Genomic DNA, 27434 nt, shown 5'->3' on the forward strand with positions numbered 1-27434 from the left:
GTTCAGAGTGGAATTCAGGTGGAATAGTGGAGCCACCTTGCAGCTTGTGGTTGGGTAAGACTCGTTTATCATGTTCAGTTCTGAATTTTCACCTTCTGTGGGAGTACTGAAAGGAGCCAGAGTCCAGTTGTAGCACAAGTTGTATTTTACATCTGTCTGATCTCCCAGCCTCTTCCTCCATCAGGCCACTTCCTATTTATACTGGATTGGGAACTTGGCTGAGCATACTAAATCCTGACTTTACTTTTTAATCCATAAGAATAGTCTCATATCCTTCCTCTCCCCCCATCTCTGTTAGGGCTTCTCACTTCTGAGTCCTCAGTGTTTGCCTCTGCTTCAAGCATGGTTAGATACTACATATTTGACTTATCCAGGCAAGCTCCAGGTAGATTTGGAGAATGCAGATTGGTTCATAGAGTTCATCCTGTGTGCATTTGGGCCCATCATCCATGACCCATGACACAGATCGGCCCTGTGTTGGCGCTAGCTGTGGCAGCCCCATGAGTGCCCGGCTTGCCTCTCAGCACTTCCATACTCTTTCACTATTTGAGCCAATGTGGACTTAACAGGGCTGATTGGTTTCAGAAATTACCCAGGTAAGGAGAATGGAATTCTGTCCAATTAGGTTGTCCCCGGAGATGTGGAAAAGAGAGAATGAGAGAGATTTTGAGAATGAGATAGATAGATAGATAGATAGATAGATAGATAGATAGATAGATAGATAGATAGAGGAGGTGAGAGGAAGAGAGAGAGAGAAGGAAGGAGGCAAGAAGAGAGGGAGAGATGGGGAAAGGGATGTACAGAGATGTGAAAAAACAAAGTGAGAGGCTTGGAAATGAGGTATAGAGAGAAAAATGAGGAGGTGGAAAGAGATTGGTACTGGGTATTTTTCCCATGATTTCTGGTAGCTCAGTGCTTCAAAAATAATCCAGAAAACATCCTTTTTTGCCACTTCCTACAGACCTCCCCCCAACCACCATCATCATAGTTCTCCCAGGTTTTTCCTTGGAGGTATGGCAGTGATGTTCAAAATGCTGTGTGTGGGAGTTTAGAATCAAATGGGTGTTAGGAGAACTTGAATTCTTTATAGTTTACCTTTGCTTCTGCCTAGAGAGCAGATGATTCCTACAGTGATGGCTGGTTTCCCTTCTGTCTGCACCAGAAAAGCCCCGTGACTGTGTCTTGGAGAACAAGGGTGATGTGCCTCCAATACACCAACACGATATAGCCCCAGAGGCAAGAGGGGGAGATGGGGCCTGTGCTGAGGGGGTATTTCTTGGGACTTACAGACAACTGATTCTCTGTGCAGATTGGGTCCCCTTCTGGGCCTTCCATCTTTCTCCTTGCCTTAGAAACAAAAGCATACTGGAGCAGAGAAGGGTGGTTCATTCATGAACTCCACATGTTAGGTTGGACACTGGGACAGACACTGGGAGAGAGAGGTGATACAACCTTTCTGCTCGCTCAGAAGAATACACAGTACCTTCCTCTTTCTCTCCTGTGAGATTTCCATAAACAGCCACCAGCTGGGGCTGAGTCACCTCTCTGCCTGCCCGTTGTTTCTTTCAACAATGGGCCCGGTGTCCATCACTGTGGATCTGAGAGCTTTTGAATAGATGCTCTTTCTAACCATGATTTTTGGAAGCTTACTCTACCTTGGGGGTTCGGAGACATGTCTGTTTCTTTGTCTTTTATGTATTCCCAAGTAACGGCCACTCAGCCTGAGTAAATACCCTGAGACTTAGGAACAGATACACTGGTGTCTATGATGCTATCAGCCTACTCCCGACAATCCAGGACGGTGCCCCATATTGGGCCCTTTCCTTACCTCCTCCCTGCTCCCTTCCTACCCTACAGGAACAACGGGATGCTGATGACAGTTGGTTTGACAAGCCTAGAAACCATGCCTGCTCTGCTCTTTTGACCTCAAGGTGCTGCCAAGACTGATTTGTGTCCCAAGTTCTGATTTTCCCAGCAAGATATCAGCTCACCCGGCTGTCAGTTAGGACTTTGACCTTTCCTGGGGCAGCAGAGGGTGCTTCCCTTGTGGAATCAGCAGCAGCTTCCCCCTTCTTCCTCTCTCTTCCCCTTGGGGGCTGTTCTCATTGATAGCCTTTCTGAGCCATAGTGGTATCTGCAAGACATTCAGTTATAATCTGAGATGGACAGAATTGAACAGTCTGTGAGATTTGCTCTTCTTAACACTGCCCTAACTTTATTTTTTAATCTGATTAATATGCCCATCAGCAGTGGGGTTTTTTCTCCTACTAAGTGTATAACAATCCAAAAGGAACTGGAATAAGGTGGAGAAAGAAGAATGGTAAAAATCCTGCAGCATCTTTTGTATTCCAAGCAGCTGTTTCTGGAAGGTGTCTCTCTATTCCTTAGATATCATTTAGTGGCTGGCATATTTATCAGTCAGCACACACTTTCAGCTCAGTTGTGTATGTGTGTGGGTGTGTATATGTGTGTGTGTGAGATTACCACATGGTAATCTTCCACTCTCTTGCCCCTCTTGAGCTGCCTATGCCTGATGGCCCATTTCTTTGTTCTCATTTGTTACTCTAAGTTTGACTGGGCAAGTGGAGAAGGTAGGAGGCTATAGTGCCCCATCCAGTAGCTGGAGGTAGGAGGTACTCGCTATTTCTACCAAAATCTTTTCCCAAGTGCCTAGTGCCCTGGAGACATATGTGTCCAAGGATAAATCAACCTCGCTTTTGGTCATCCTTCAGCATCTGACTCCTTGGTGCTGGTGAGAGGTCCTCACCACCCTGACTAGAACCTTGAATCTTGTTGTGCAGGGGTATCCCTTCACCCCAGAGCTCCCTGAGGTGTAAGAATTGGATGAAAGTTCTCTGTACAAGTGGCGGAAACATGTGTCCCTTCAGAGGTACCTCAGAGGTCATTTCCTGCAGCCCCCCAGCCAGGAGTGACCAGGCTCCATGCTGGGTGGCACTGCACCCAGGTTGTAGGGGGTGGGGCTTGCTTTGAGGCTCTCTTCCCACGACCCCTGGTGGAGGTCTCCGTATCTTCACCCTGATGATACAGGCAGCCAGTGGGGCCTGATGGGGAGTAAGGGGCTGCGAGGAATGCTGCTGGCTGGAGCCAGCCTTTGACAGGAAGGAAGAGGACAAAGCGCCTTTGTCTCTTCTCAGTGTGAGTGGTGCAGAGGTGAGAAAACCCTGAGTTTGGGCCTTTCTCCTTGACGAGCTGAGGCAGAGGCATGTAGGGGCAAGAAGCCATACACCCCCTTCTTTAAAGGAGCTTACTTACTCTACTCACTTCGGTGTTCCCCTTGCTGGCTCAAACCGCATGCTCGATAGTCTGGCCATACTCTTTTTGTTCCTGAGAAAGTTGTGCTGACTCTCTTTTTTTTTTTTTTAAGCTGTTTTAGGGGGTTGGGAAAGGAAAACTTTAAAAGTAAAATAATACAAAACAGACCACTCTGCCATTACAGGCACATAAATAGCTGCACCATAGCCAGGCTGCAGACTCACTTTGCCATAGCAACCTCGGCGAGTGTTTATAGCAGCCTGTCGCCCCAACTGGAAAACAGCAGCTGCCTTGGCCTCAGCACAGCAGGCAGGCACCCCCCGAGAGGTGTTGCAGGGGCCACAGGCCAGCCCTTCTGCGGGGGCCGTGGGAACTGACAGAGCAAAAGCAGCATGGGGGGCTTCCCTGGTGGCGCAGTGGTTAAGAGTCCTCCTGCCAATGCAGGGGACACAGGTTTGAGCCCTGGTCCGGGAAGATCCCACGTGCCACGGAGCAGCTGGGCCCGTGCACCACAACTCCTGAGCCTGCACTCTAGAGCCCACAAGCCACAACTACTGAGCCTTCATGCCACAACTACTGAGCCTTCATGCCGCAACTCCTGAAGCCCACGCACCTGGAGCCCGTGCTCCGCAACAAGAGAAGCCACAACAATGAGAAGCCTGCGCACTGCAACAAAGAGTAGCCCCCGCTCACCAGAACTAGAGAAAGCCCGCGTGCAGCAATGGAGACCCAATGCAGCCAAAAATAAATAAATTCAAAAAAAAAAGAAAAAAAGCAGCATGGGGTTCAGATGTGCTGGGGGGCAGTAATATTTGGGGAGCCTGAAGTGAGTGGTGGGTCTCTTTTGTGTCCGTTTTTCCCCACCCCTGGGTACCACACCGTCTCTCATCTCCTGCCGAGTAGGAAACAGGAGTGCAGAGGGTGCGTAGCTGCACCAGAACCCGAAAGGGGTCTGGGTTTTCCTCTGACTCTCACCAGGTATCTTGTTTTAACTTTCTGTATAAATCTTGGCTTCAGTTGCAGCCTGTTCAGGGAGGTCCTCTCAAGTCTAATTTTCTCAAGGACTCACAGGAGAGGAGCTTTCCTTGGGAGGATCATGGGTCTCTCTGGGAAAGGGGGCTGCCCCAAGATGAATGGAAGCAGAGATCAACATTCTGGAAGGACTAAAGGAGGGCGAGATGTGACGAGAGCCTCCTGTGCGTCCCCTGTCAGGCTGGATCTGAGGACAGTGTCGGGACTGGGCCCCCAATCGAGGCTCTCAAAGTGCTTTAGCCTGGTGTTGGCTGGAGATTCTCACGACGTTGGAAACTCTGCATCGTTCTCAAGTGTGGTACCCAGACCAGCATCAGCATCCCCTTGTTAGGGAGCTTGTTATAAATGCACATTCCCAGGTCCCACCCCAGACTTCCTGAACCAGCAACTCTGGGAACCCTCCTGGGAGTCCTGAGGCTCACTCAAGTTTCAGGATCACTGCTGCAAGGCACAACAGAAGTGCAAGAGAGTATGGTCTGCCCACTTTCTAAAGACCACAGCTGACTTAGCGCCTCCTGTGTGAAGAAGGAAGAGTGAAGCTGGGGGATGAGGCGACAGCTATTCGGGAATGCTCCCTGCTCTCTTTCCTGGTGAACTCCATCTTCTCAGCATGGAGCCCTTGTCCATTCGCCTGGGAATACCGGGAAGCAGCTGGGCTGAGAGAGGCTGGAAGAGGCAGCGGCGGGGGCTGGCTCTCTGTACTCTGTACCGGCAAGACTGCCTTGGAGCGGGGGAGGTGATGGGACGCCGGCAGGCACGGTGTCCAGGGGGTGGTACTCTGGCTGGAGTCTGGGTCCCACAGGAATGTTATTTTGCTTCCTCTCCTGCTGAGCCCTTGGGACAGCTGCCCCGGCAGCCTCTTTTGGTAGATGCCATGTGGCCTCCTCAGTCTGAGGCCAGGCAACTTCCCTCTCACCCCGAGGCCTCCCCAGAGCCTGCGGCCCGGGAGCAGCGAGATCCTGACTGACTCCAGTAGTCAAGGGAGATTGGCCCTTCCCCCGCCTCCACGAGCATGGCGTGATTCTGCTGAAATTTGTTTCTAAAAATAACACAGGATCCAATCCAGCTGCTAAAAAGCCCCTTGCTTCCCTTAGGACGAAAATGTGGAAAAACCGCCATAGCCCCAAGAAAGGCAATCTGTGTTGCCCAGGAGAGTGTGTGTACTGGATATTTGAATGCTGCTGCCCAAGGGTCTGCCTCTAACCGTCCCAGTTTCGAGCAGCTGCACCTTAGTGTTAGAGGCAGGTACCCTTCTAACCCATATCCTGAGCATTTCCCACAATCTGGCCAGCACTCCCTTCATTAGACAACAGACCTTCTGGATGGCACTGCTGCTCCCAGCTGAAGTCAGCTCTTGTCCTCCTTAATCAGCTGAAGGAGTGGGAGGTTGCTCTTCCATCCTCTACATTTTTTTGAGCTCTGGCTTGCTGTGAACATTCCCTCAACACCCCTGAGTCACAGGAGGCCACGGAGGTGACCCGGGCCAGTATGACTCATAATATTTGGAAAAGAGGGTATATTCCCTATGGCTCTAGGCTCAAGGGACTGCCCGTTTTCATCTTGATCTATTGATGCTATTATTAGGATGAATGCAGGGGGGTGACAATGCCCCACTAGGCACATGCCAGCTTCCGTTTCCCACCCCATGCTGTGAAGCTTCCTGTCTTCATCTTGATGGTTCCTGGAGTCTCTGAGAGGGGCTGGATCAACAGGCCAGATGATCAGGAAGAGACTGTCATCAGCCTTGGGTCAATTCTTGGTATCACTGTTTAGAGAAGGCTGTGCTATCTATGCGCCTGACCTTCTCCCTGCCCTCTGAAGGCATCTGGCCAGAACTGATAAGTTTTGTCCTCATTGTCATAGCATATCTTAGACAGTACAGCCCCTCCAGGCTTCAGCATCATAGTATGTTTTACTTTTTTTTAGACCTCAGGTACAGACTATTGAGTCAGTCATACTATGGATTCATGGCCCAGTATTATCGTTGGTCCATGCAAGGCCCTTCCTGTGCTCACTGTTTCCCCGTATCCCATGTCTTTTCCCTTCCTTGCCTAGGAGCAGCATTCTAATGTGTTAATATGTATCTTTTTGTTTAAATACATCCCTTAAAGCGTATAGTTTTGCTTTAGATGCATGTGTTTTTAACTTTTGTTAAAGCACCTTTTTTACCCCCACTAAGCACTGTTTTTAAGATAGCAATATTGTTGTGTGTATATCTGATCTGTCTTTCTAACTGTGGCATAATATCCCCTCTTATCTAGCTCACATATTTTACCTGTCCATCACTGGGAGAGGGGATTCCAGGTTGCCTTCAACGCTCTGTCACCACAAATAATGTCCCAGTGAACATCCTTACACATGCCCCTTTCTGAACCTGTGTGAGAATTTCTTTGGGAGATGTACCCACTTGATGACTGGATCCAGGGTATGCATAGACTTAGTTCGGTCAAGTACGAGGTGGCTCCAAGGAGGAGGGGAAATTCTGGATCCCTGAGACCCAGGGGTTGAGGACAAGACATTTTCTCCAGATAGATGCTTTGATTCTAGCACTGCATTTCTGCTGCTGAGTTGAAGAAGACACTCTCAGGGTAGCAGACTTGGGGAGGGGGATGGTAAGGGAGGGAGCCTCATGTATACCACCTCCTAACCAGCAAGTGATGTTTTCTCTTTAGGAAGGGAGTACCCACCAGAACCCAAATCCTAGGGGCTGACTGAGAATTAGCATCGAGTTCCAAGACCAGGAGCAGAACCACAGGCTACAGTGTGCCATGCTGTAGTCAGTACAGAGGCATGGTTTTGGTGCCTCAGCCCTCACTTGGCTTCCTGGCACCGGCATGGCTATTGCTGAGGATGACAGGTGGTGCCGCCCACTACCTGAACTTTAGCCAACATCCTCTGCCTCTGACCTTCTTCCCATATGCCTCCAAAGGGCCTCAGTAGACTGAAGGAGGGTATGTGTGCAGGTCTGCTCTGCAAGTCAGCAGGCATTAGGGGAGCAATTAGGGCAGGGCGGGCATGGGGAGGGAAAGAGAACCTGGGACCACGATGAGGATGGCTGCTACACCCAAGTGGTGGGAACTAGCACAGGTGGGCTAGACTCTGGGTTATGGGAATAAGGGGCCTGTAATGAGGAGGGAGCAGAGCAGCCTTCGTGTAGAATTTCGACCTTCAGAGAGAAGGGCCAACCAGGGATGTTTCATGCTGGGCAGCCTGCCATGTTCAGGTGCTTGCCAGCTTTCTTGAAAGCCCCTCTAAGAGGTATGACAGTGCCGAGAAAAGGAGTGAAGCTTAAGACACTGTAGGTAATGGCTGAGGAACTGCCCCTGCTGGAGAAAGGAGGGAGAGAATCTAGAGCCGGGGCTCTCTGTGCCTCTCCCCAGTCCCTACAGGCTGCCAGGCCCTGGGTGTGAGATGAGGAGTGGAGGGAGCCCTAAGCCCCACTCCTTCAGTCTCTAGGTGGGAACTGGATATACTTGGAATCATGCCAATCCAGAGCTAAGGGTATTCTGGCTGGGGGGATACGTATGTGTGGGGGTGGGGATGGAGTGGGGAGTGTCTGCCCCTCACAAGCTGTAGCTCTGCCCCTACGCCTGCCCTGATGTGTTGTAGAGGCTTCAGGGGTTGTGGGTCAGGGACAGATAGATAGGTTTATACGGGCCTTCTGATCAAGCTTTAGAAAGTAAATCTGTAGCTTTGTTTCCATTTTTCTTACAGGATTGTCCTTGTACTTGATGCAGGGTAGCTTTGGATTCAGACTAGGACACAAATCCTGGTTCTCTGAATCTCTATTTCCCTGCTATAAAATGGGGTGCCCTCCTTATAGGGCTGTTAGTGAAGATTCAGTGAAGCAATATGTAGAATAATGATAAATAACTACTATTTATGGACCAGCCACTACATATCAGCTGCTATGCTAGGCTGCTGCCTATACAGTACACACGTGTGTGCGCATGTGTGTGTGTTTACCTATATGATTTCTCTCGGGGAAGTGTGGGCTTGAAGCAGGTTTCATATTTCAGTTTGGTGCATTCTAAGGTGGGACCAGCCTACTCCTATGCCACCCCCCTCCCCACCCGCACAAGGTCTTCCCTTCTTGGCACTGATGCTCCAACCACAGCATCTCCAAGTGCTACCAACTCACTTCTGAGCAGAGGCTCCCAGCCCAGCAAAGGGGGCAGGGCATGAGAGTCCGCTCCACTGAACAGCCCCTGCCTGCAGCCCAGAAGCCAGAGTTGAGCATAGCTACTTATTATTCCAGGCAGGTCTGGCTGCAGTGCTGCACCAGCCTGAAGCCCTAGGCCCCTGGCCCCTCCTGTTTCCTTTCTCCTCTTTCCATTCATACTTCATTTCCCATGCATCATGCCAGATTCATTAGGAGCCTTTGGCAGGGGAGATTCAGGGGGTGGGTTCCTTTCAGATTCTCAGAATACCCTACTCCCTACATAGGGAGTTACCCTTTTTCCTCATAGCCTGGGGATGCACCCCAGGAAAGTTAAGAGTAAGGGATTTCTTGACAAAATTGGAGGAAACAGTGTCTGACTGTTGTTTATGGTTTGGTGACTTAAGGCATGAGGTTTTTGTCTCTGGCAGCGCCTCAGTTTAGAACTTGCTAGAGAGCTCAGCTGCACATTGAGTCATCAGGAAATATAGGGTGGTCTGCTTCTCAGGTATGTGTAGGAACAGGAGGGGGTCTCTTTCACCCTCATTGCCTGTGATGTGATGTAGTTGATTCTAAAAGAGAAAGAGCAAGTGTAAGAGTCAGCATTTCCTCTGCGTGGTTATGTGTATTCTCTGTACCCCAAAGCTGCCTACTTTTTAAAGGACTTATATTTGTCAGAAAATGGGGAGGTCCAGACTTGAGGGAAGGAGTAAGGTGTAACAAAAAGAGGACCAGGCAGTCAAGGCCACTGACTTGCCAAAGAACAAATCACTTTTTATGTCTTTGGACCTCAGTGTCTTCATCTGTAAGGTGGGAGTCACAGCTGTCCTACCTAAAACTGATGTGACAATCCTTTTACATGTCACTGCAAGTTGTAGAACAGATGTTACAGAACTTTAGGAGGAAAAAAATTAAAATGATTTAATGATCATATAACTAGTATGATTTCTTGCCCCTGCAGGAAGGGATGAGAGTTTGCTCTTCCATCCCATCATCATTAAGCTGGCAAAATGCTAGAAACGGGGAGTGAGAACATACCTAACCCAGGAGGCACTGAGCCGAATGACTAATCCTGACCTGACAAGAGGTGGTACCTCCTAGGCATCTGAGCATTGCATCTGAGCCTGAGCCTGTGTGAGCATTTACATACTATTCTTTGCCAGTTGCCTAATAAGGTTAGGGGCTAGGCAAGCTCAGCAGTTGCAGAGAGCTCTTATTCTAAGAGCTCAGAGAGAAGTATTGGCACCAGCTATGCCTCTGAATTCCGGAAGAACTTTCACGGAGAGCCCAACTTAAGAAAGGGTCCCAAATGGGCACTGTCCCTGTGACTTTGTGCCAGCAGCTTAGTGCTTGACCTAGATATGTGTCTCTAGAGCAACCTGAAGCAGACAAACCTCATTCCTTTCTACTTGTCCCATGTGTTCTAATCTTAAGTGACCTTTTCTCATTGGTTGTCTACGTGAGTGGAAGAATCTCTCCTCTTTGATCTCTTCAGACTGCCCCTACTTCTCTAGAGATCCCAGGCCACATTGCCTAGTGGTTATAGCTAATGGTTCTAACCTAGCTAATGGTTACTGCTAATGAAGCTGCTTTGGAATTTTCCATTCTTTTGGGGGTGTGGGAGTTCCCCCTGGCAAGGAAAGATGGAGGGGCACGTGGAAATTATTGCTCTTCTGCTTTAAGGGCTAGATTTAAAAAGTTCATTATGGGCTTCCCTGGTGGCGCAGTGGTTGAGAGTCTGCCTGCTAATGCAGGGGACACGGGTTCGAGCCCTGGTCTGGGAAGATCCCACATGCTGCTGAGCAACTGGGCCCGTGAGCCACAACTACTGAGCCTGCGCGTCTGGAGCCTGTGCCCCGCAACGGGAGGGGCCGCGATAGTGAAAGGCCCGCGCACCGCGATGAAGAGTGGCCCCCACTTGCCGCAACTAGAGAAAGCCCTCACACGAAAACTAAGAGACCCAACACAGCCATAAATAAATAAATAAATAAATAAATAAAGTATTAAAAAAAAAAAACCTAATCTTTAAAAAAAAAAAAAAGTTCATTAAGATCAAATCAAGCTTTTTTGCATCACTTGAGTGTCCTATACTGGACACTGGTCATCTTTCATCTAAGATTTCAAAGCACTATTACTATTTATAATCCCTTTCCTTTATCACTTTCTTAGGATGGTGCGAAAAGGTAGGGCTGATTCTTCCCCCAGATAAAGATGGGAGGAGCTGAGCCCTAAGAAAACTGAGCACTAAGAAGGCCAAGTGACTTGCCTGAGGGGTACCTGGGAAGATGGTGAATCTGGTTCTGAATCTACTACTGGTTTTTCAACCAAAAAAATTAGCTGAATGCCTGCTTCATGCAGGTGGTCATCTAGGCACTGGGGAAAAAGCAGTGAACAAGACACATGAAAAATCTCTGCCTTCATAGAACAAACATGGCAGTGGGTAGAGAGTAAAAAAAAGTAAAATCTTCTGATTTCCAGTTAAGCTCTCAATCAGCACTGTCCTCAACATCCTCTTGAAAGGTTAAGGAGTTCAACTTAAGGGTCAGCTGGGCTTCTTGCTGCTGTACCCCTTCCCACTGCTTCCAGACTTGGAGAAAAAGGTGAATTGGAGAGAAAAGTCTGTGGTACTGTTTATCCCTATGCCAGTATGATTGAAGGGAGTTTGACACTCTGCCTCAGGTTCTCTCCAGACCTCCTTGTTCCCCAGGATTCTCTGATGACATCTAAAAAGAAAGGGAATATGATGTTTAAAAAACAATAGCAACAACAACAAAACAAAACCCTGCTTGCATAACCCTTTGTAAGTCAGAGTAGCTCTAAAAATTTATAGTAGAAGGAGGAGGCAGAGGGCAGACTGGGAGAGGGAGGGGTTTAACCACCTCCATCCCAGTGGAACCTGCCAGGAACAGGATTGATTATAATTAGCAGGAACTTTGGCCACATGTGATTTTTGGAAAATTAATTGATAAAAGAGTCATGTCCTTATCTGATGGTCCTTGTGCTCCTTTGTTCACCTTCTAGAGGCAAGGATGTCATCCATTTATTAGAGAGGGGCTGGGCCCCCAGTGTTTGGGTGCTGTGTTCAGGAAGAGCCCCTTCACATTTAAATAGCCAATGTGTGGCAGTCCTCCTGCATGCCACACAGCAGCCCCTTTCTGACGCTGAGAACGGAGCTCAGGATAAGCCTTTTCACCTTCATCCTCCCTGTTCTTACCTGTACATACTCCTGACCCTCTCTCCCTAGTGAGCACGTGTAAGAGGTAACACATGCCTTCCTGGGGAGAAATGCTGGTTTGAGACCCTCCGGTGTCACTCACACGCAGACTAACTTTGCTCCCCTACTCACCCTGTTGTGGCCCTAGGCTCTATCTGAATCAGTAGCTGTCGTATTCCTGCCACCCCAGAGGAACTTTAACACTCATAGGCTTCAAACTCACTATCTTTCCTCCTCAGAGGTCCTTCTGTCCCCTTTATGTAAAAAGGTTCCACCCTGTATCACCTACTGACAGAGCATTTTACTCATCCTTTACCCCCAAAAGCTTTTTGGAGCAGTGGGGGGCTTAGCTCCTGATCTATGGACAACTGCGGCATCCTGAAGAATTTCTATACAGCATCAGGCTGAGTATTCTGAGGGGCTGCAGAGGATTGGGCATCTTCTACCAGGTTGTCCTCCTGGTTTGTAAATGTGTGTATTAGGAGTAGGGGAGGGTGCAGGGTATGGGGGAGGGTGGCAGACTGGCAGGCCACCCTCCAGATCACTCTGGTCTGGACTCCTTTTCTGACCTCTTCTCACCTCTTAGAAGTAAGGTCAGACTAAAAGATTCTGTAGCAGGTCCCTCAAATAGACAGGGAGTGCATTAGAACAATTAGAGGTCATAACCTTTTATTTCCAAGTTTCTGAAGTTGTAGGATTTGTGTTGCTTGGTTTGGAAGAGGTGAGGTATGAAGACTGGGGTGTATCTGAAATTGTTGGAGTCTACAGGCTGCTGGGGCCTCCCAGGGAGGAAGGGGCCTCAGCTCAGGCCTCAGCTATCAGTTCAGCTCAGACATCAACTGTCACCTAAACCCTGTGCTAGAATGAGTACCTCTTGCCCTTGCAGATGCTGGATCTCCATGCTGCTCTAATTGTTTCTTTTTGTCTATCTTTGAATCTTTATTCCAGAGATCCCGTTGTCATCGGTATCCAGGGAACCCTCCTCTTCCTCCTCCTCCTGCCGCCTCTCTACCACTGCAGTCGCTGGTTGTTGCTAAGGTTGCCTCCATGGTAACATGCACATCCTGTTTACACCTCCATCTGGGCAAGTTGGTCTAAGCTAGGAACCTACCTACCCTGGACAACCACTTCCATCACCACCTGGGGACACCAATCATCGTGACACGTGGTCCGGTTCCACTCAGTTCCCCCATCCTCTTCCTCCTCCCACTGCCAAGCTTCATACTCAGAAAAGGATCTGGGCTACGGGTTGCTACTCTGAAGCTTATTGCACAAGATATAGTCGATCTATTTCCCATCTGGGCTCCCAGTGAAGCAAAAAGTAAGAAGAAGTGAGGCAGAGAGGCAAGAGACCCTGATCAGTGGAAGGGAAATTTCACATTTTCTCTGGTTGAGGGGCTTGGTAACAGCAGGCAAAATGACGAACCCAACAGAACACGCCTTGCCAGCCAACTCGATAATTGAGAGCCATGAAGGGGAATTTGGCTGCACAGTAATGGACCTGAGGAAGCTCATGGAGCTGCGTTCAACTGATGCAATAAACCAGATCAATGTCCACTATGGAGGAGTAATGAATCTCTGCAGTAGACTGAAAACCAACCCTGTGGAAGGTAAAGGCCATACCAGGGGTGGGGAATTGGAGGAAGGTGGCTAGTGTTAAAATATATTATTTTCCCAACTTCTAGAGAAGGAACATTTCTGGAGACCTTGCTGGTATATCTGTGTCTGGTGGGTAAAGTATAGTATCTGAAGAGCTGAAAGGAGGTGCGGCTATGGAGAGAAATGTCATTTCTTTCCCAGAGATGATGTTGAGTGACTGTGGTATTCTCTGAAGATCATTCTTTCCTCCTTTTTCTGTATCAATGTACAGAAGGCAGAAGATCTCTGTTTTATAAATGTTTATGTTAGAGATGCTTTTATCAGTGATCAAGTCCCTTATTCTGTATCAGTCTTTGATTGCGAAGGGTTGAAGATATAATTCTTCCCCACACTGATCTTACAGTGTAATATGAAGAAAAGTGGGTGAGTCCATCTACCTAATGTAGCACTTCTCTATGGTACACAGTTACAAACAGGATGGTAAGTCATAACCTAGAGAGTTGTACCCACCATATCTTTGGATTACTCACTCTGTTTTCTTTCAGGGAATTATTGATGACTTTTTCAACCCTGTCCTATGCACTTTTAGTATAGTTGTTCTTAATCTATTCTTAAAAGAGAATGAAAAATCCAGCTTCATGCTTACCTGGCTCAGCCCAGTTGCCCAGTGAGCCATGGTAATTTTGCCTCATTGAAATGGAGAGAGTACCAGAGGAATCTTATTTTCTCCTTTGCCTGGTTTCAGCATCTGTTACAGGTCCTTGCTTGGTCCTATCAGTCAGGCAGGCCACGGTTGAGTAGCTTGAGATAGAGCAAAGATCTTGTCCTTTAGATGCCTTCAGCCTCTTGAGGTATACCATTTCTGACCCTTCCTTGGAGGCCACATCATACTTCTTGCCAATTCTAAGAAGTTTTGACCCCTAGCCAATGTTATAAGTTAGTGACTTGGAGTCCAGACTCTCTAGGATTAAAAAAAGGAAGAGATTTTTATCTAGATATCTGTACATTGCCCATGCCTTATTTTATTTTATTTTATTTTATTTTTTGCAATCAAAGAGAGCTGCCCTACACGTTCTCTGTACTTCTAGAATTCAGTTTCTTATCTCATAGGCTCTAAGTTCAAATATTAGCTCTACCATTTACTAGCTGAATAGCATTGAACAGTTTGCTCAGCCTCCCTAAGTAAACATCATTTTCTTCTTTGAAAATGATGTTAGTATCTAGCCTGTAGAGTTATTGGAATTAAATAATGTAATGTTATGTACAATGCTTACGCTTATAATGGGTGTTCAATAAATTAGTCGTCTCACATTAAAATGGAGTCCATGTGTCTGAAGATATTTGCCAGAATATGAGTGCCTATGGAGTGCAATGTGTTATTACATCTGGAGAGGCTGCTGCAGTCTACTTGCAACCACTGTCCATTTTCTCCATTCACCTGTTGATGTCAAAAAGCTGTTTAAGATGGCAGTGCTTAGTTGCTTTCATGTGGCTTAGCAAAGGCCTTCTGTTTAGTATCTAATGACTGCCCTTTGGATAATGCCTACTTCTTGTCAGCTAGATTTCTTTATTCTGCCACTTTCACAGTAGCATTGACCTTAAAGAGAGGGTATTCTATTTTGTTTAACTGAGATACTGCAATACTTTCGAAACACTCATCAGAATTTAAGCAGGATCTTTCTTTTCCCCTTTCTCTTCTGTTCTTATCCCTTGGGTCAGTTGTTTCTCTCACAAAGTGAAACTCAGAAGTCCAAATAAGCTGGAACCTAAGAAACTCCTAAGAACAGGGTCCAGACTTTCCTGCCGATTTTCCAAACCCTTTCTCATAGCTGTTATTGTTAACTTCCTGATTCCCAGAGAGCTTCCATTCCCAAATGCCAGCATATCTATTGTACTTTAATCTCAACATCAGATATCAAATGCTTAGATTCTTTCCCAGTCCTGGTTTCAGACCTGTAGTTGAAAGTCACCCTTCTGATGTCAGGTGCCTCTGTTGCTACAGACCCTGGCCATGCCTATATCCCAGTACCCCTACCATTGTCACAGTTGTCCACTGCCATTCTCCTGCTTCCTTAGATCACAAATATGTATCCTGATTTATTTCAATATTACGACTTACCCATAGGGCTGGTCCTGGAGCTGCTGAGGCAGGGTGTCAGAAAATAACTTTTCTGCGAGTAATTTTTAGCCCCCAGTGCCAACAATGACCCCCTCATATGTGAGAAGGGTAAAGGGATAGGCAAAGGAGACACAGAAGAGCTATGACACAGAAGTCTCTCCCCAGACAGGGATGGTGCTGAGCAGTTTGGGTGGACAGGCTGAGAAAAGAGCATCAATATCCAGGTGCCATAAAAAAACCGCCTGTTCACAGAAGACCACTGAGGTGCCTGACAGCCTAGCATAGCTGTGGGAGGCCCCTGCAGGCTAATAATAAGAATAAAGAAATTTTCCCGGTGTTAGAATTCTGCTGATTGGAAACCAAGGTGAAGTAAGATAGGGGGGATTGGTTCCTAGAATATGGCTCTTCCCCTTAATTTTCTGTTGGATTGATAGTATCTTTAGTATAGATTGGTAGATTGTTTTAAACCATAGCTACTAAGGGGTCTTATGGAACTTGGAGTTTATAACATTTCAAACGCTAACATGTTTTTTTTTATTCTGTCTCTCTCTCTCTCTCTTGCTCATAACAGACCAAAAGGTTTAAATGACTTGCCTAAAGTCTTACCACAGGGTAGAACTCGATGGAATAATTCATGTTTTCTGATTCACAGTCCATTAATGTTCTGCTGCCCCTTTGGCTAGAGCAGCAACACGGAGAATCTCAGAATCACAGATAATTTTACAATTTGTTTTGTATGCCAATGCCTGATAAAATGTCTAACCGTGACCCAATGCTAATGTGAATTTAATGTTGGCTTGTGTTCCTTGAGTACAATGGCTAGTTGGAACAAGAGGAGATGCCCCAGTGGCCAAGAGTTGGTTACATTCGAGACGACGTGGAGGTGCTCAGCCTCCATGGCATTCAGCAACGACCAGACACAAGGCTGAGTGTGAGCAAAAAAGGGAAGGAAAGTTGGGGAAACAAAAAAGGGTGGGGGAGATGTGAAAGACGACACATGCTTTCATCTAAGCCACTAAAGAGTTCAGCCTTCATGGCCAGGTTAAAGAGAAGCAGAGAGGCAGAGGTGAGGCTCTAGTTCCTGGATAAGTGGTTGTTGTGTTGCCTGAGGTTTATCAGTAGGGAAAACCTGAGCATTTTGCGCCAATGGAATCTTTTTAGTTTGCTTGCTTCTTTCCTCATTCCAATTTCTTTATTCCCCCTCTTTCTATTGCCTCTTCTTTCCCCATTACATCCCAACCCCAACCAATCTTTCCAATCCCCAAAGAGCTGAGCATTTTGGATGATACCTGCTAGAAGATAGCCTTTTATCTTCTGATCAGTTTTGCATGCTATCTCCTGGCTTCCAAGAGCAAGAGAAACCTTTGTGAATCTGGAATGAGAATTACCCATGGCTTAAGGGGAAGAAAGGAGAGGTATTTTCCTTAGTCTCAGTCTCCCTTTGTGTGCAGGAAGAAGAGAGAATCCTAGTTGAGAGATTCTTTGGTCTAGATAGAAAGTTGTATGAATTCTTCTTCCCCATAGAACTTTTCCACATTGGTCCTCAGCTGTGTTACCCTTTTTAGGAGGAAGAATGATGTTTTCTGAGGAGGAGCTAGGCCAGCAGTTAGGGGGGAGGTCTGGGCCCAGATGAGAAAGGGCAGAGAAGGGGAGCCTTGACTAAACAATGAATCATTACCTGTGGGCTTCTTTCAGAAAGCTAAAGACTATTTATGTTGAATTTGGATCTACAAGAATGTTGGTGGGAATTTCTGTTTCATGTTCCCTCTGTACCCTGCTATTCCTTTTCTCCTCTGCAGAGTTGAGGGTGTGACAGTGGGATACAGAGGGTTTCTAATTTCTTTTCAACCACATTAAACAAATATTTAATGTCCAGCAGGTGCTGGGGACACAATGGTGAACACGACAGGGACAGTTCTTCCTTCCATAGAGCTTACAGGCAATAAGAGGATACACAAAAATTAAGGCAATTTCAGAAATATTGTCATAGTGCTATGATGGTATTATGGGAGCACATAGTACAGGGACCTAAGCTGAGGGGATTGTAGGGAAGGAAAAGGGGGCCTAGGAGTCAGAGATAGGACTCCTCCATCATGTGATTGCCTAGGGAAGCTCTGGCCTGGCCATGCTCTGTGGTAATTGCTACCACTTACTAAATGTTCCTGGCATAAGATACAAGCATCTTTGCCTTGCCTAATTACTGAGCACCTACTAGGTTTTGGGAGCTGAGATTCTTTGGGGAGTAAACAGCAGGAGGGGGAAAAAATCTGTTTTAAGACAGCCCAAACTTTGATTTTGGTTCATTAACTGCAGGATTTAGGTTAATATCTCCTGCCATCTTAAGGTCTCTGGGGTTTAGCTGTGTTCCTGTTGCCATGCCTTTTGAGGTCAGTGGCATGTTCTACCAAGAACTATCCATTTTCCCATAAGCTGGGACATACTGGGATTGGGCTCTTCCTCAGTGTGGGAGATTGAAATTTCTAGTAGCATTGTCAATCTGAAAGAAAATTGCACACGTAGCCCCAATAAATGTTCACCTACAGTACTTCTAACACTAATATTATTTACATAATGGGATCTACAAGAAATAGAAATGGATGAAGTAATACAAAAAGTTCCAGTACCTTTCCCACGCTCTAACAGATGAATGCATGCCCCCCATTTAGAGACCACTGCTTTAGAGAATGTTGATGTTGCAGGGGATGTAAAGAAATGGGCAAGTGGATATGGGATGGAACGGATATGAGAAGAAGATGGGCAACTGGCTTCTCTGAGATTTTCCTCCCTATCTGTAGGGCTTATAGTCTGTTTTAGAAAATCCACTTTTAGGAGTCCATCAATTTCAACTTAGAAGCATAGCCAAGCTACCTCTCTTTCCTCATGCCCTCTGCCCCATAGCCGTCACCTGGAAGATGCCAAATAAATTATTCTAAAAACAATTCATGTGGGCATGACTGCTGAGAATAACAATCTGTGGTCCTCTCTGCCCATCACACTTTGGGCAGACATATTAAGTTTAAGGTATGACAGAGACACATGCCAAAAGAATATCTTAGAGGGAGGAGAAGGGGTAGAGATGGGCAGACCAGCTCAAACAGCCAGAGAGCAGCTACTCTGTGATGTGAGTAGCTGTGAAATATTTAGTACTTGGCAGAGGGGTGGGAAAGGTTTTCACAAAACCTGGGGGAAGCAGCATCAACAGTGGGATGGTAGATGATTGAGAAAGACAGGAGAGAAAAAGCGCCCTCCCTCAGTCCCTCCTCCCCCTGCAGGGAATTCCCCGTTGCATCCTGGGAGTTCCCTGTCTGGTTTGAGTTATATGCCTAGGGCTGAATTAAGCCAACCGTGCGTGACAGCTGTGGGCCTGCTCTTTCCCAGGCCAACCCCAGGCTCTGTGAATTCTTTTCTATCCAGCTCCTCCTTGCCCAGAGTTGGGCTTCTGGCTTAGCTGGCATAATGCTACCAAGCAGGGGGTAGAGAAGTCTGGAGGCAGGGAGAATAGTTACATCTCCTGAACCTGAGAGCCCTCCCTGCTTTCTCCCCTTCCACCAGGCCTAGAACCTTTTGTGCCACATTCCTTTGGCAACTCAGCAGAAACTCTTGCGAGTTTTGTTTTGCTTTAAACCTTCTTGTCATTGCCTTGCACTGAACCGTCAGCTAGGGGAGGGAAGAAAGATAGCATTCCCTCCTTGGCTGAGGCAGATGTTGCATCCACCCTTGGAAGTGGAGCTTTCGCTCTTTTTATTTAGCTCTGAGGTGTGAGTACTGGGGGGTGTGACACCGGAGGGGAGTGTGTGCATGCAGCGTGGGAGAGGGCGGCCGAGCAGAGGGTGAGGAGGGCACTCCGGGGAGCTGTCTCTTCTCTATGCCGGAGTTGGAGTGTTCAAAAAAGGCATACAGCAGAGGGCCAGATAAGGGGAGACATTCCCTGAGGAAGCTGTCCACCTAGGGCAGGGCTTTAGGATTGAGAGTGAGAAAGGGGCATTCTTCTCTAAGTCCATCATCCTCTCGTTGTGACCTTAGGGAGACTGCCTTCTCTCTGGGGGGCTGGAAGGCCAGCAGGTACAGAGCACATCTCCAAGCTGTGGGTGTGTTAAGCTAGAGATGCAGAAGCAGGGAAACTGCTCTGAATCCTCGGAGGAGTGGCAATGGGTTAGCAGCAGGAGCTGTCAGTCCTTATGTTGATTTTAGGCTACTCTTCCCTTTTGCCCCCTAATCCAGGGTTTTTAAGGTAGGACTTGAAAGGTATTCTGATGTCTGTTCTTATATACCAAATAGGATTGCCTTCAAATCAACCCAGAGAAACCTCTCCCTTATACTATTTTTGTAGGAGAAGATTCTGCTGTCCCATTGGCAAGGTATCATAACTCAGACAGCTGGGAAGTCCCTCATGATGTCTAACCTAGCCTCACCCTTTCTGGGCCTGAGCTGGCTCTGATAAGGGGTGCCTCTGCCGACAGTCCTCGGCCTCCTAGGGAAGCTGGCCCTGGTCCTTCCCTGCTGGAGCCAGGCCACTGAGGGCTGGGCTGCCGCTTCTCTTCCCAAGCCCTGGGTCCCCGCACAGGCTCATAGCAGACACAGATTTTCCACTGCTGCTTATTCCGTCTCCCGCCAGCCTGGGCAGGGCTGTGTAATTCCCCAGCGTGGGGTGGGGGCGATGACTTCACAGACTGACATTCTTGTCACCTCTCCTAGCTCATGTGTTAAGTCTGGCTCTTGGGGCCAGATGTACTCCCGATTTGGGTGGATTTTCTCTCTTATGTTCTTGGGGACAAGGTTTCTTCTCATTTTCTTGATGTATTTTTAGGGGAAACCCTTTTCCAGTGTTTCCAGCATTTTCTCCCTGCCAAGTCTTCCTTCCCCTCTTCGGGAAGCGGTATATTTTAGAAGCAACTGTGGAGATAAGGGACTAAAACCCCCTCCTGGGCTGGACAAGTATTTATGTGAAATCACAGCTGCTGAGATCAAGGCCTGAGAGCCTCTTGGGGGCAGGAAGAATGGGAATGGAAAGCCCAAAACTGGGGATTGGCCGAGCTCCCGGTCCCACATGGCTTTCCTGTGCCATGCCACATGTCAGAGAGGATTCCCAAGGCTACTACGCTGACAGCCCCAAACTGCCCCTCCCTGCCACACGGCATGCTGGGAACTTGGGCAGCCACTTGACTTCTTAAGGTAGCTATTGTAAGAGCGTAGGGTGACTTAAGGTGGAGCAGAGAGATGAGAGAAAATGGCAAAAGGGAAGTAAATGTGTGACTTTGAGGGCATCTAGGTAAGAGCAAGGCCTGACCTTTTTTGTTTTCCATAACCTGTCTTGTTTCATTTGCTTGGGTCCAAAAAAGGCCAATAATGAACCTTTTATTGAATACAAAATTCATAGGTTAGAGTCTGACAGACCTGGTGTCACCATCCCTGAGGACAGGTAGAGATGGGACTAATTCACCCTGGTTGTAAATAAAGAGTGGGAACAGGACTGATTTGCCTAGAGGTGTAGAGAAAAGCAGCATGTGGGCCTGCCCCGAGGTAAATAAAGGAGGGTGGGTGACCAACCATCCCTGTTTGCCTGGGGCTGAGAGGCCGTCCCAGGAGGCTGGAGCTCCAGTGCTAAAACCTGGAAAGCCCTAGACAAACCAGGACAAGTTAGTCACACCAGAATGAAACCTCAGCTGAGTGCAGCTGCCTCCACACCCCAGCCCCACTGTGTGTAGGTTGGCATCCAGCTGCTTCCTGTAGAGCGGTATAGACTGCCGCGTACTTACTTGAGTAGTTACAAAACCTCTCCAGGCCATAGTTTGCTTATATGTGAGGTGGGGTTAATAGCAGCTACTACATAGAGCTTTGCAGTGTTTCACTGAGAAGACACAAATGTGCCTGGTGAAGCATCTGGCACAATTGTGATCGCTTAAATGTTCACAATCTTATTTATTACTCATTCATGCAGTTCAGTCAATAAATTTGTGTGCATACTATGTGTCAAGCACTGTTCTAGACCTAAGGAACAAAGGCAAAAATCCTGCCCTTGTGGAGGGGGATAGACAAATGTAGGATAAATATATAATCTGTTCTGAGAGAAGACCTGTAGAGGGAAACAGTTAAGCAGGATAAGGGGATCAAACGTGCTAGGGGCAGAAAAGTCTGTGTTAAATACGGTGGTCAGGTTGGGCCTCATGAGGAAGGTGGCATTTGTGCAAAGACCTGAAGGAGGTGAAAGGATGAGCCCTACCTAGTGAAGAGGAATCTGAGAAAGGAAATGCGTGCAGGGGCCCTGAAATAGAAACGTGTCTAGTGCATGCAGAGAATGGCAGGAAGGCTAACTTGACGGCATCTCAATGAACAAGGGGAAAATGGTAGGAGTTAAGGGGTGGGGGGCTGGGGGCTCATAAAGGGGGCTTATAGGCCATCGTAAGGTCTTCTGTACCCAGTTTCATTCCAAGTAAAAGGCACCAGAGGATTCTGGGTAGATGAGTGTCATGGGTTGGGCTGTAAGAGATCATTCTGGAAAGAGAAGAGACTGAGAACAGAAAGGCAAGGGTGGAAGCAGCAGGCCAGTTAGACAGTCGCAGTGGTCCAGGCGAGGGATAACCGTGGCTTAGACCAGGATGGGAGCTGTGGAAAATGAGAAGTGAGGGGACCTTGGATATATTTTGAAGGTAGAGCTGACAGATTCCCTGACTAAATGGATATAGTGGATGAGAGAGAGAGAGGAGTCAAGGGTGATTACAAGGTATTAATATGAGAGCAGGGAGAGGCAGGGCTACCTCAGATGGGGTACTTTTAGCTAGACTGTTCTTGTTGTTGTTGATGTCATTTTGGCCTTCATTAGACTTATTGGGATGTCCCTTGATGATAACCTCTAATATCTGATGTCTTGATTTGCCCTCATAGTCATCTACTCACCTTTGTTAAGGAGGGAATAACATCTCCTTCCTTTACACTGTGAATCCTGCTTTCTTGAGAAACATCCTAGGTAGATTAACAAATTAGCAGAACTCCTATTTCCCTCCAGCAAGCCTGGCCATCCAGCACAGCAGTTCCAAGTTAGCACAGACTTGCTATCTCAGGCCCCTGAGAGAGAGAAGCAGCAAGGCCCTGTCCCCTGGCACCTCTGCCTCTGCCTGCCTGGGGATCAAGATGCCCTGCCCAGAAACACTCCTTTCCCAGGCCCTGGATTTTCTTTCCTGCTGAGAACTGACTCCTCAGAGTGGTGGAGGCAGGGATTCTCTGGCAAGCAGCCCAGCTTGCTTCTAGTGCTTTGGCCAAACCTGCTCCCCTGCAGAGCTCTGCTGTGCCTCTCAGATTTCCAGCCAAGGTGGTGCTTTTGGGTCCAAGGAGGCAGGAGGCCCTGGATAAGAGCATCAGGTGCCACTTCCCCTGTTTCCCTCTCCCGAGCACTGGCAAGAGGAAGTGGTCTGCAGTCCCCACTCCACAATCGTGGGTGCCAGTGCACATCCCCACTTTACCTCCAGGCAGGGTCCCCAGGTAGATTTCAAGTAACTCTCCTGATGGTTTTTGTTTTCAGGGTGGAGAAATGGACCCTGCAAACAATACTCCCTTGGGTACCTATTTTCCCATTTTCAAAATCTTGCTCTGTCTTCCTTAGTTCTAACCCAAATCTCTCTCCTTGCCATTTAAAGTGACACTCTTGCATCCTATTCAGTGGAGATGGAGAATAGATGTCTGCCCTCCTGCTAAGCCCCCATTCCCCACCAGTGGAGTAGCCCTTCACGTTGACCAAAGTGTGAAGAAGTCCTCTGGCATCAGTATCCCCATTTTCTCCTTGCAGCTTCTGGTCATCTGCTTTTCTTGCACCTCTGTGTGAAGCTGTGTTAAGTGTCCCCATCCTTTGATTCTAACCCTCCTCAGCTGCTGATCTTTTTTCAAGACAAAGGTTGCCTCACCCTGCCTGTGGGGAACCCACAGTATAGCCAACAATGTCCAGTGCCAAAACCAGGGCTAATTTGCTAATCAAGTTGTGTAAACAACTTGATAAATGTCACCTGGCATTAATTAAAGTTAGAGGCTGTCTCCTCTTCCCTTAAAGTATAACACCCCTGGGGCCCAGGAGAAGGGCCTAAATATAAGGAAGACACTGGGAATAATTCTGCCTCACTCTTCTTCTCTCTGGCAACATGCCTGGACTATGTGTGCACACTCACACAGGTATGTAAGCACACGTGTGTTAGTGGGGAGCATGCTGATAATCAAGGACTGAGTACTAACTCAGTGGCTTCACCTTCATTGTTCTCTTTTTATTCAGCCTGAATAATAGTGCTTCTCCTAGTACTTTGTCTAAGTAGTACTTCTCTTAGCACCTAGTACATCTCTAAGTACATAGTACTTAGCAGAACAGTAGTACCTCTTAGCGATGTGTGTGTGTCTATGCATGTATGCCTCTGTGTGTGACAGAAAAGGATGGCTGTGTGCAAAACAGGGATGCCCAAAGTTGAAGTCTCGAAGCCTCTACTCTGTTGATCTCCTGAAACCACTGAAACTTGGACAGGACAACTGGTTGGGCTCTGTCTCCTAGCCTCCTAGCATGACCTTGGGCAGATAGCTTATTCTTTCTGGCTTTTGTGTATGAGCCAGTGGGTGGAAGCCAGCTCTGTTTTTATTTTTTTATTTTTTTTAACATTTTATTTTATTTTATTTTATTTTATTTTTTAATTTTTGACTGTGTTGGGTCTTCACTGCTGTGCACGGGCTTTCTCTAGTTGCGACAAGCAGGGGCTACTCTTCGTTGCGGTGCATGGGCTTCTCATTGCGGTGGCTTCTCTTGTTGCAGAGCATGGGCTCTAGGCGCGCGGGCTTCAGTAGTTGTGGTGCGTGGGCTCAGTAGTTGCGGTGTGCAGGCTCTAGGGCGCGTGGGCTTCTGTAGTTGTGGCACGTGGGCTCAGTATTTGTGGCTCACAGGCTCTAGAACACAGGCTCAGTAGTTGTGGCACACGGGCTTAATTGCTCCACGGCATGTGGGATCTTCCCAGACCAGGGATCAAACACATGTCCCCTGCATTGGCAGGTGGATTCTTAACCACTGCGCCACCAGGGAAGTCCCAGCTCTGTTTTTAAATCATTACCAGCATTTACATGTTAATGTGAGAGGAAAGTTCTGTGTGAGTCTCAGGAAACATTTTAATGTTTGTGCTCTTAGAGCTGGAGCCTGGAGCAAACTCCATGAGGAAGAGATGAAGTTTTAGGTCTAGGTTAGCTTACCCTGGAGACCAAGAGGAGGTAACCAACTTGTGACCAACTTGTCTTGGTTTGCCCCCATTTTTAGACTGAAAGTTTCACACCCCCTGAGTCTGAGCAAAAAGTCTGTCAGCCACAGAGACCAGTCACCCTAACTGGATCTCATTCTTGGGCAGATCGGGAAGCAAGGGATCTTTTTTAAAGGGATCTTTTAACTGCCTTCTTCTGCCATTCATCCCTACCCCTTTTTTCTCACTCATTTGCTCCACTCTTATGTCTTTTTCAGGCCTATCTGGAAACCCTGCAGATCTGGAGAAACGTAAACAAGTATTTGGACAAAACTTGATTCCCCCCAAAAAGCCCAAGACCTTTTTAGAATTAGTGTGGGAAGCCCTTCAAGATGTCACACTCATCATCCTGGAGATCGCAGCCATCATCTCCCTGGTCCTGTCCTTCTATCGCCCCCCTGGGGAAGAAAATGAACGTGAGTATCTTGAACAGACCAGCATGACTCTGATCTGGGTTCTTTCCAGCACCACCGAAAAGCACTTATTATTCACGTTGACAGATTATAGCTTAAAAATGCCCCCCCATTATCCAGAGTGGGTTCTCCAAAGGAAACTAACAAGTAGCTAGTAAGCTATTCTTCCAACCTATCCTGATTCCAGGGTCTTTTCCCCCTTTTCCCATCAAATCCTTATTCAGAATGTCTTAAATCCTCTATGCTCACTCAACCAACAAAGCCCTGCATCTCAGAGTTCCCCCGGTTGTGTGAGCATCTTAGGAAGTAGTAGTGGGAGCTACCATGTTGGCGGTCACAAGTTCTTTATATGTGACTTGCCTGTAATTTGTATTGACATGTTTCATGCTATTTAGTCATTTGCTTCTTTTGGGTAAACATAAATAGTTATATTGGTGGTGAGATGACGCCCAATCCTGCTGTCCTCCAGTATCCTCAGAGGAGAGCTATTCTACCCAAGAGAATAGCTGTTATTCTCTTTCCCTGATTTTCTATCCTGGGGGGTTGCAGAAGCACAACCCCCATTTTTAATGTCAACAAAAGCCCCTAGGTGACCCTTCTTTTCTCTACTTTCCCTGGGCTAGAGTGTGGTCTAGCCGTAACTAGCCCAGAAGATGAAGGGGAGGCAGAAGCCGGCTGGATTGAGGGGGCAGCCATCTTATTCTCAGTGATCATCGTGGTGCTAGTGACTGCCTTCAATGATTGGAGCAAAGAGAAGCAATTCCGGGGGCTGCAGAACCGCATTGAAAAGGAACAGAAGTTCTCCGTTATCCGAAATGGTCACATCATTCAGCTCCCTGTGGCTGAGATCGTGGTGGGTGACATTGCCCAAATCAAATACGGTGAGAGCTCTGTGTTTCTTGTACCTGTGCCACCCTCCCTATTTGAAGGCTAGGTCCTTTGGCATAAGGGGGCTGCTTGGAATTGCTGAGGACCCAAAAAGATAAGACCCCAAATTGTGTTAGCTTCTAGGTTAGAGTTTAAGGAGGTTATGGGAGAGAAATTCACAGAAAGCAGTAACTGAAACTCCCAAAGACTGTTAGACTGTACCCTGTGTGTCTTAGATTAAAAGTATATAATATTCAGTCCACGGGAAGGTGTTTGGGGATCAGGAACTGTTTGAATTTATAATACCCGGAATGGAGTCTTATCCCAGGTTGTCAGAGCTGAAGTTGTCTTTCAAAGGCTCTCCAGATTCTCCCTGGGCCTTTGCCCTATAGGCAGGGCCCATGGGAGCAGCCCTGAGATGGGGTTGGATGGTCCTTACCTACGCTCTTTCCCTGTTGCCCCTTCACCTCTGTGTACTAGGTGACCTGCTGCCTGCAGACGGAATCCTGATCCAGGGCAATGATCTCAAGATTGACGAGAGCTCTCTGACTGGGGAATCGGACCATGTCAAAAAGTCCCTGGAAAGAGACCCCATGTTGCTCTCAGGTATGGCCTCTGGCTACACCAGTTCCTATTCTACCTCCCCCCCAGACAGTCAGCCACAGAAACCATATCCAGACCTTGCTCTCCCTTCTGGCCCTGCCCCAAGGTTCAACTGAGGCAGTAGCATATTAGTGGGTTGAATACAAGGATATCAAGCAACCTAAAAGAGGTTGCCTATGAAGCAGGTGCTATAGGGACCTTGGAAGGGCTCTGCTGGCTGGGGATGGGTGGTGGGAAAGGAGCCTTACCCTAAAGCAGTTAGACACATTGTTTTCCTTACCCCCCAGTTTGCTTGTTCTTGATCTTTTCCTACTATCTGCTGAGTATATCACTATCCATGGGAGAAGAAGAAAGAGGGATTGCTTTTTTCCAGGTTTATGTTTCACACCAAAGAATGGCCAGGTATAAAAAAACAACACATCTCTCGTCTTCTTTCTCATTTAGGGACCCATGTCATGGAAGGTTCTGGCCGAATGGTAGTGACTGCTGTGGGTATCAACTCTCAGACTGGAATCATCTTTACCCTCTTGGGGGCCAGTGAGGGGGAAGAGGAAGAGAAGAAGAAGAAAGGTAAAGGGCTTTCGGGATGAGAGTCTTTTCCCTCCCACCCCCATGGACAAACTAGGAAAGGGAGCAGATCTGGATGCAGTACCTGGTTGGAAGAATCTGCAGGATGATGAGTGCAGATATCCAAACCCCTTGTTGAGCTAAGGGTATCATCCCTGGCTCCCCACTGTGCTCTAATGAAAACCAGATCCTGACTCTAGGCTCCCCAGTCAGGTTGCATTGATTCCCGTGTCTATTGGTGGATTGTAAAGGGATGAGGTAGAAAGCCTGCCCCAAATGAGTTGGCGAGGTGCTCACCTCCCCTCTGTGTAGTCCTCCAACCCTTGCCCCTTTTTGC

The 27434-nt window shown here is 47.6% G+C and overlaps 1 protein-coding gene across 2 annotated transcripts in view; it reads left to right on the forward strand.

Moving 5' to 3' along the window:
• ATP2B4 (ATPase plasma membrane Ca2+ transporting 4) overlaps positions 1 to 27434 on the forward strand; it is a 90660-nt gene that overhangs the window by 29241 nt on the left and 33985 nt on the right. For both annotated transcript variants that reach the window (XM_068541542.1, XM_068541541.1), the window contains exons 2-6: positions 12627 to 13288; positions 24866 to 25063; positions 25684 to 25941; positions 26408 to 26533; positions 26975 to 27100. In XM_068541542.1, the coding sequence (XP_068397643.1) occupies positions 13096 to 13288; positions 24866 to 25063; positions 25684 to 25941; positions 26408 to 26533; positions 26975 to 27100 (901 nt within the window). In that variant the 5' untranslated portion in view covers positions 12627 to 13095. The remainder of the gene's footprint in view (positions 1 to 12626; positions 13289 to 24865; positions 25064 to 25683; positions 25942 to 26407; positions 26534 to 26974; positions 27101 to 27434) is intronic.

Source organism: Eschrichtius robustus, chromosome 3 (genome assembly GCF_028021215.1).
Source record: "Eschrichtius robustus isolate mEscRob2 chromosome 3, mEscRob2.pri, whole genome shotgun sequence".
NCBI classification, from domain to species: Eukaryota; Metazoa; Chordata; class Mammalia; order Artiodactyla; family Eschrichtiidae; genus Eschrichtius; species Eschrichtius robustus.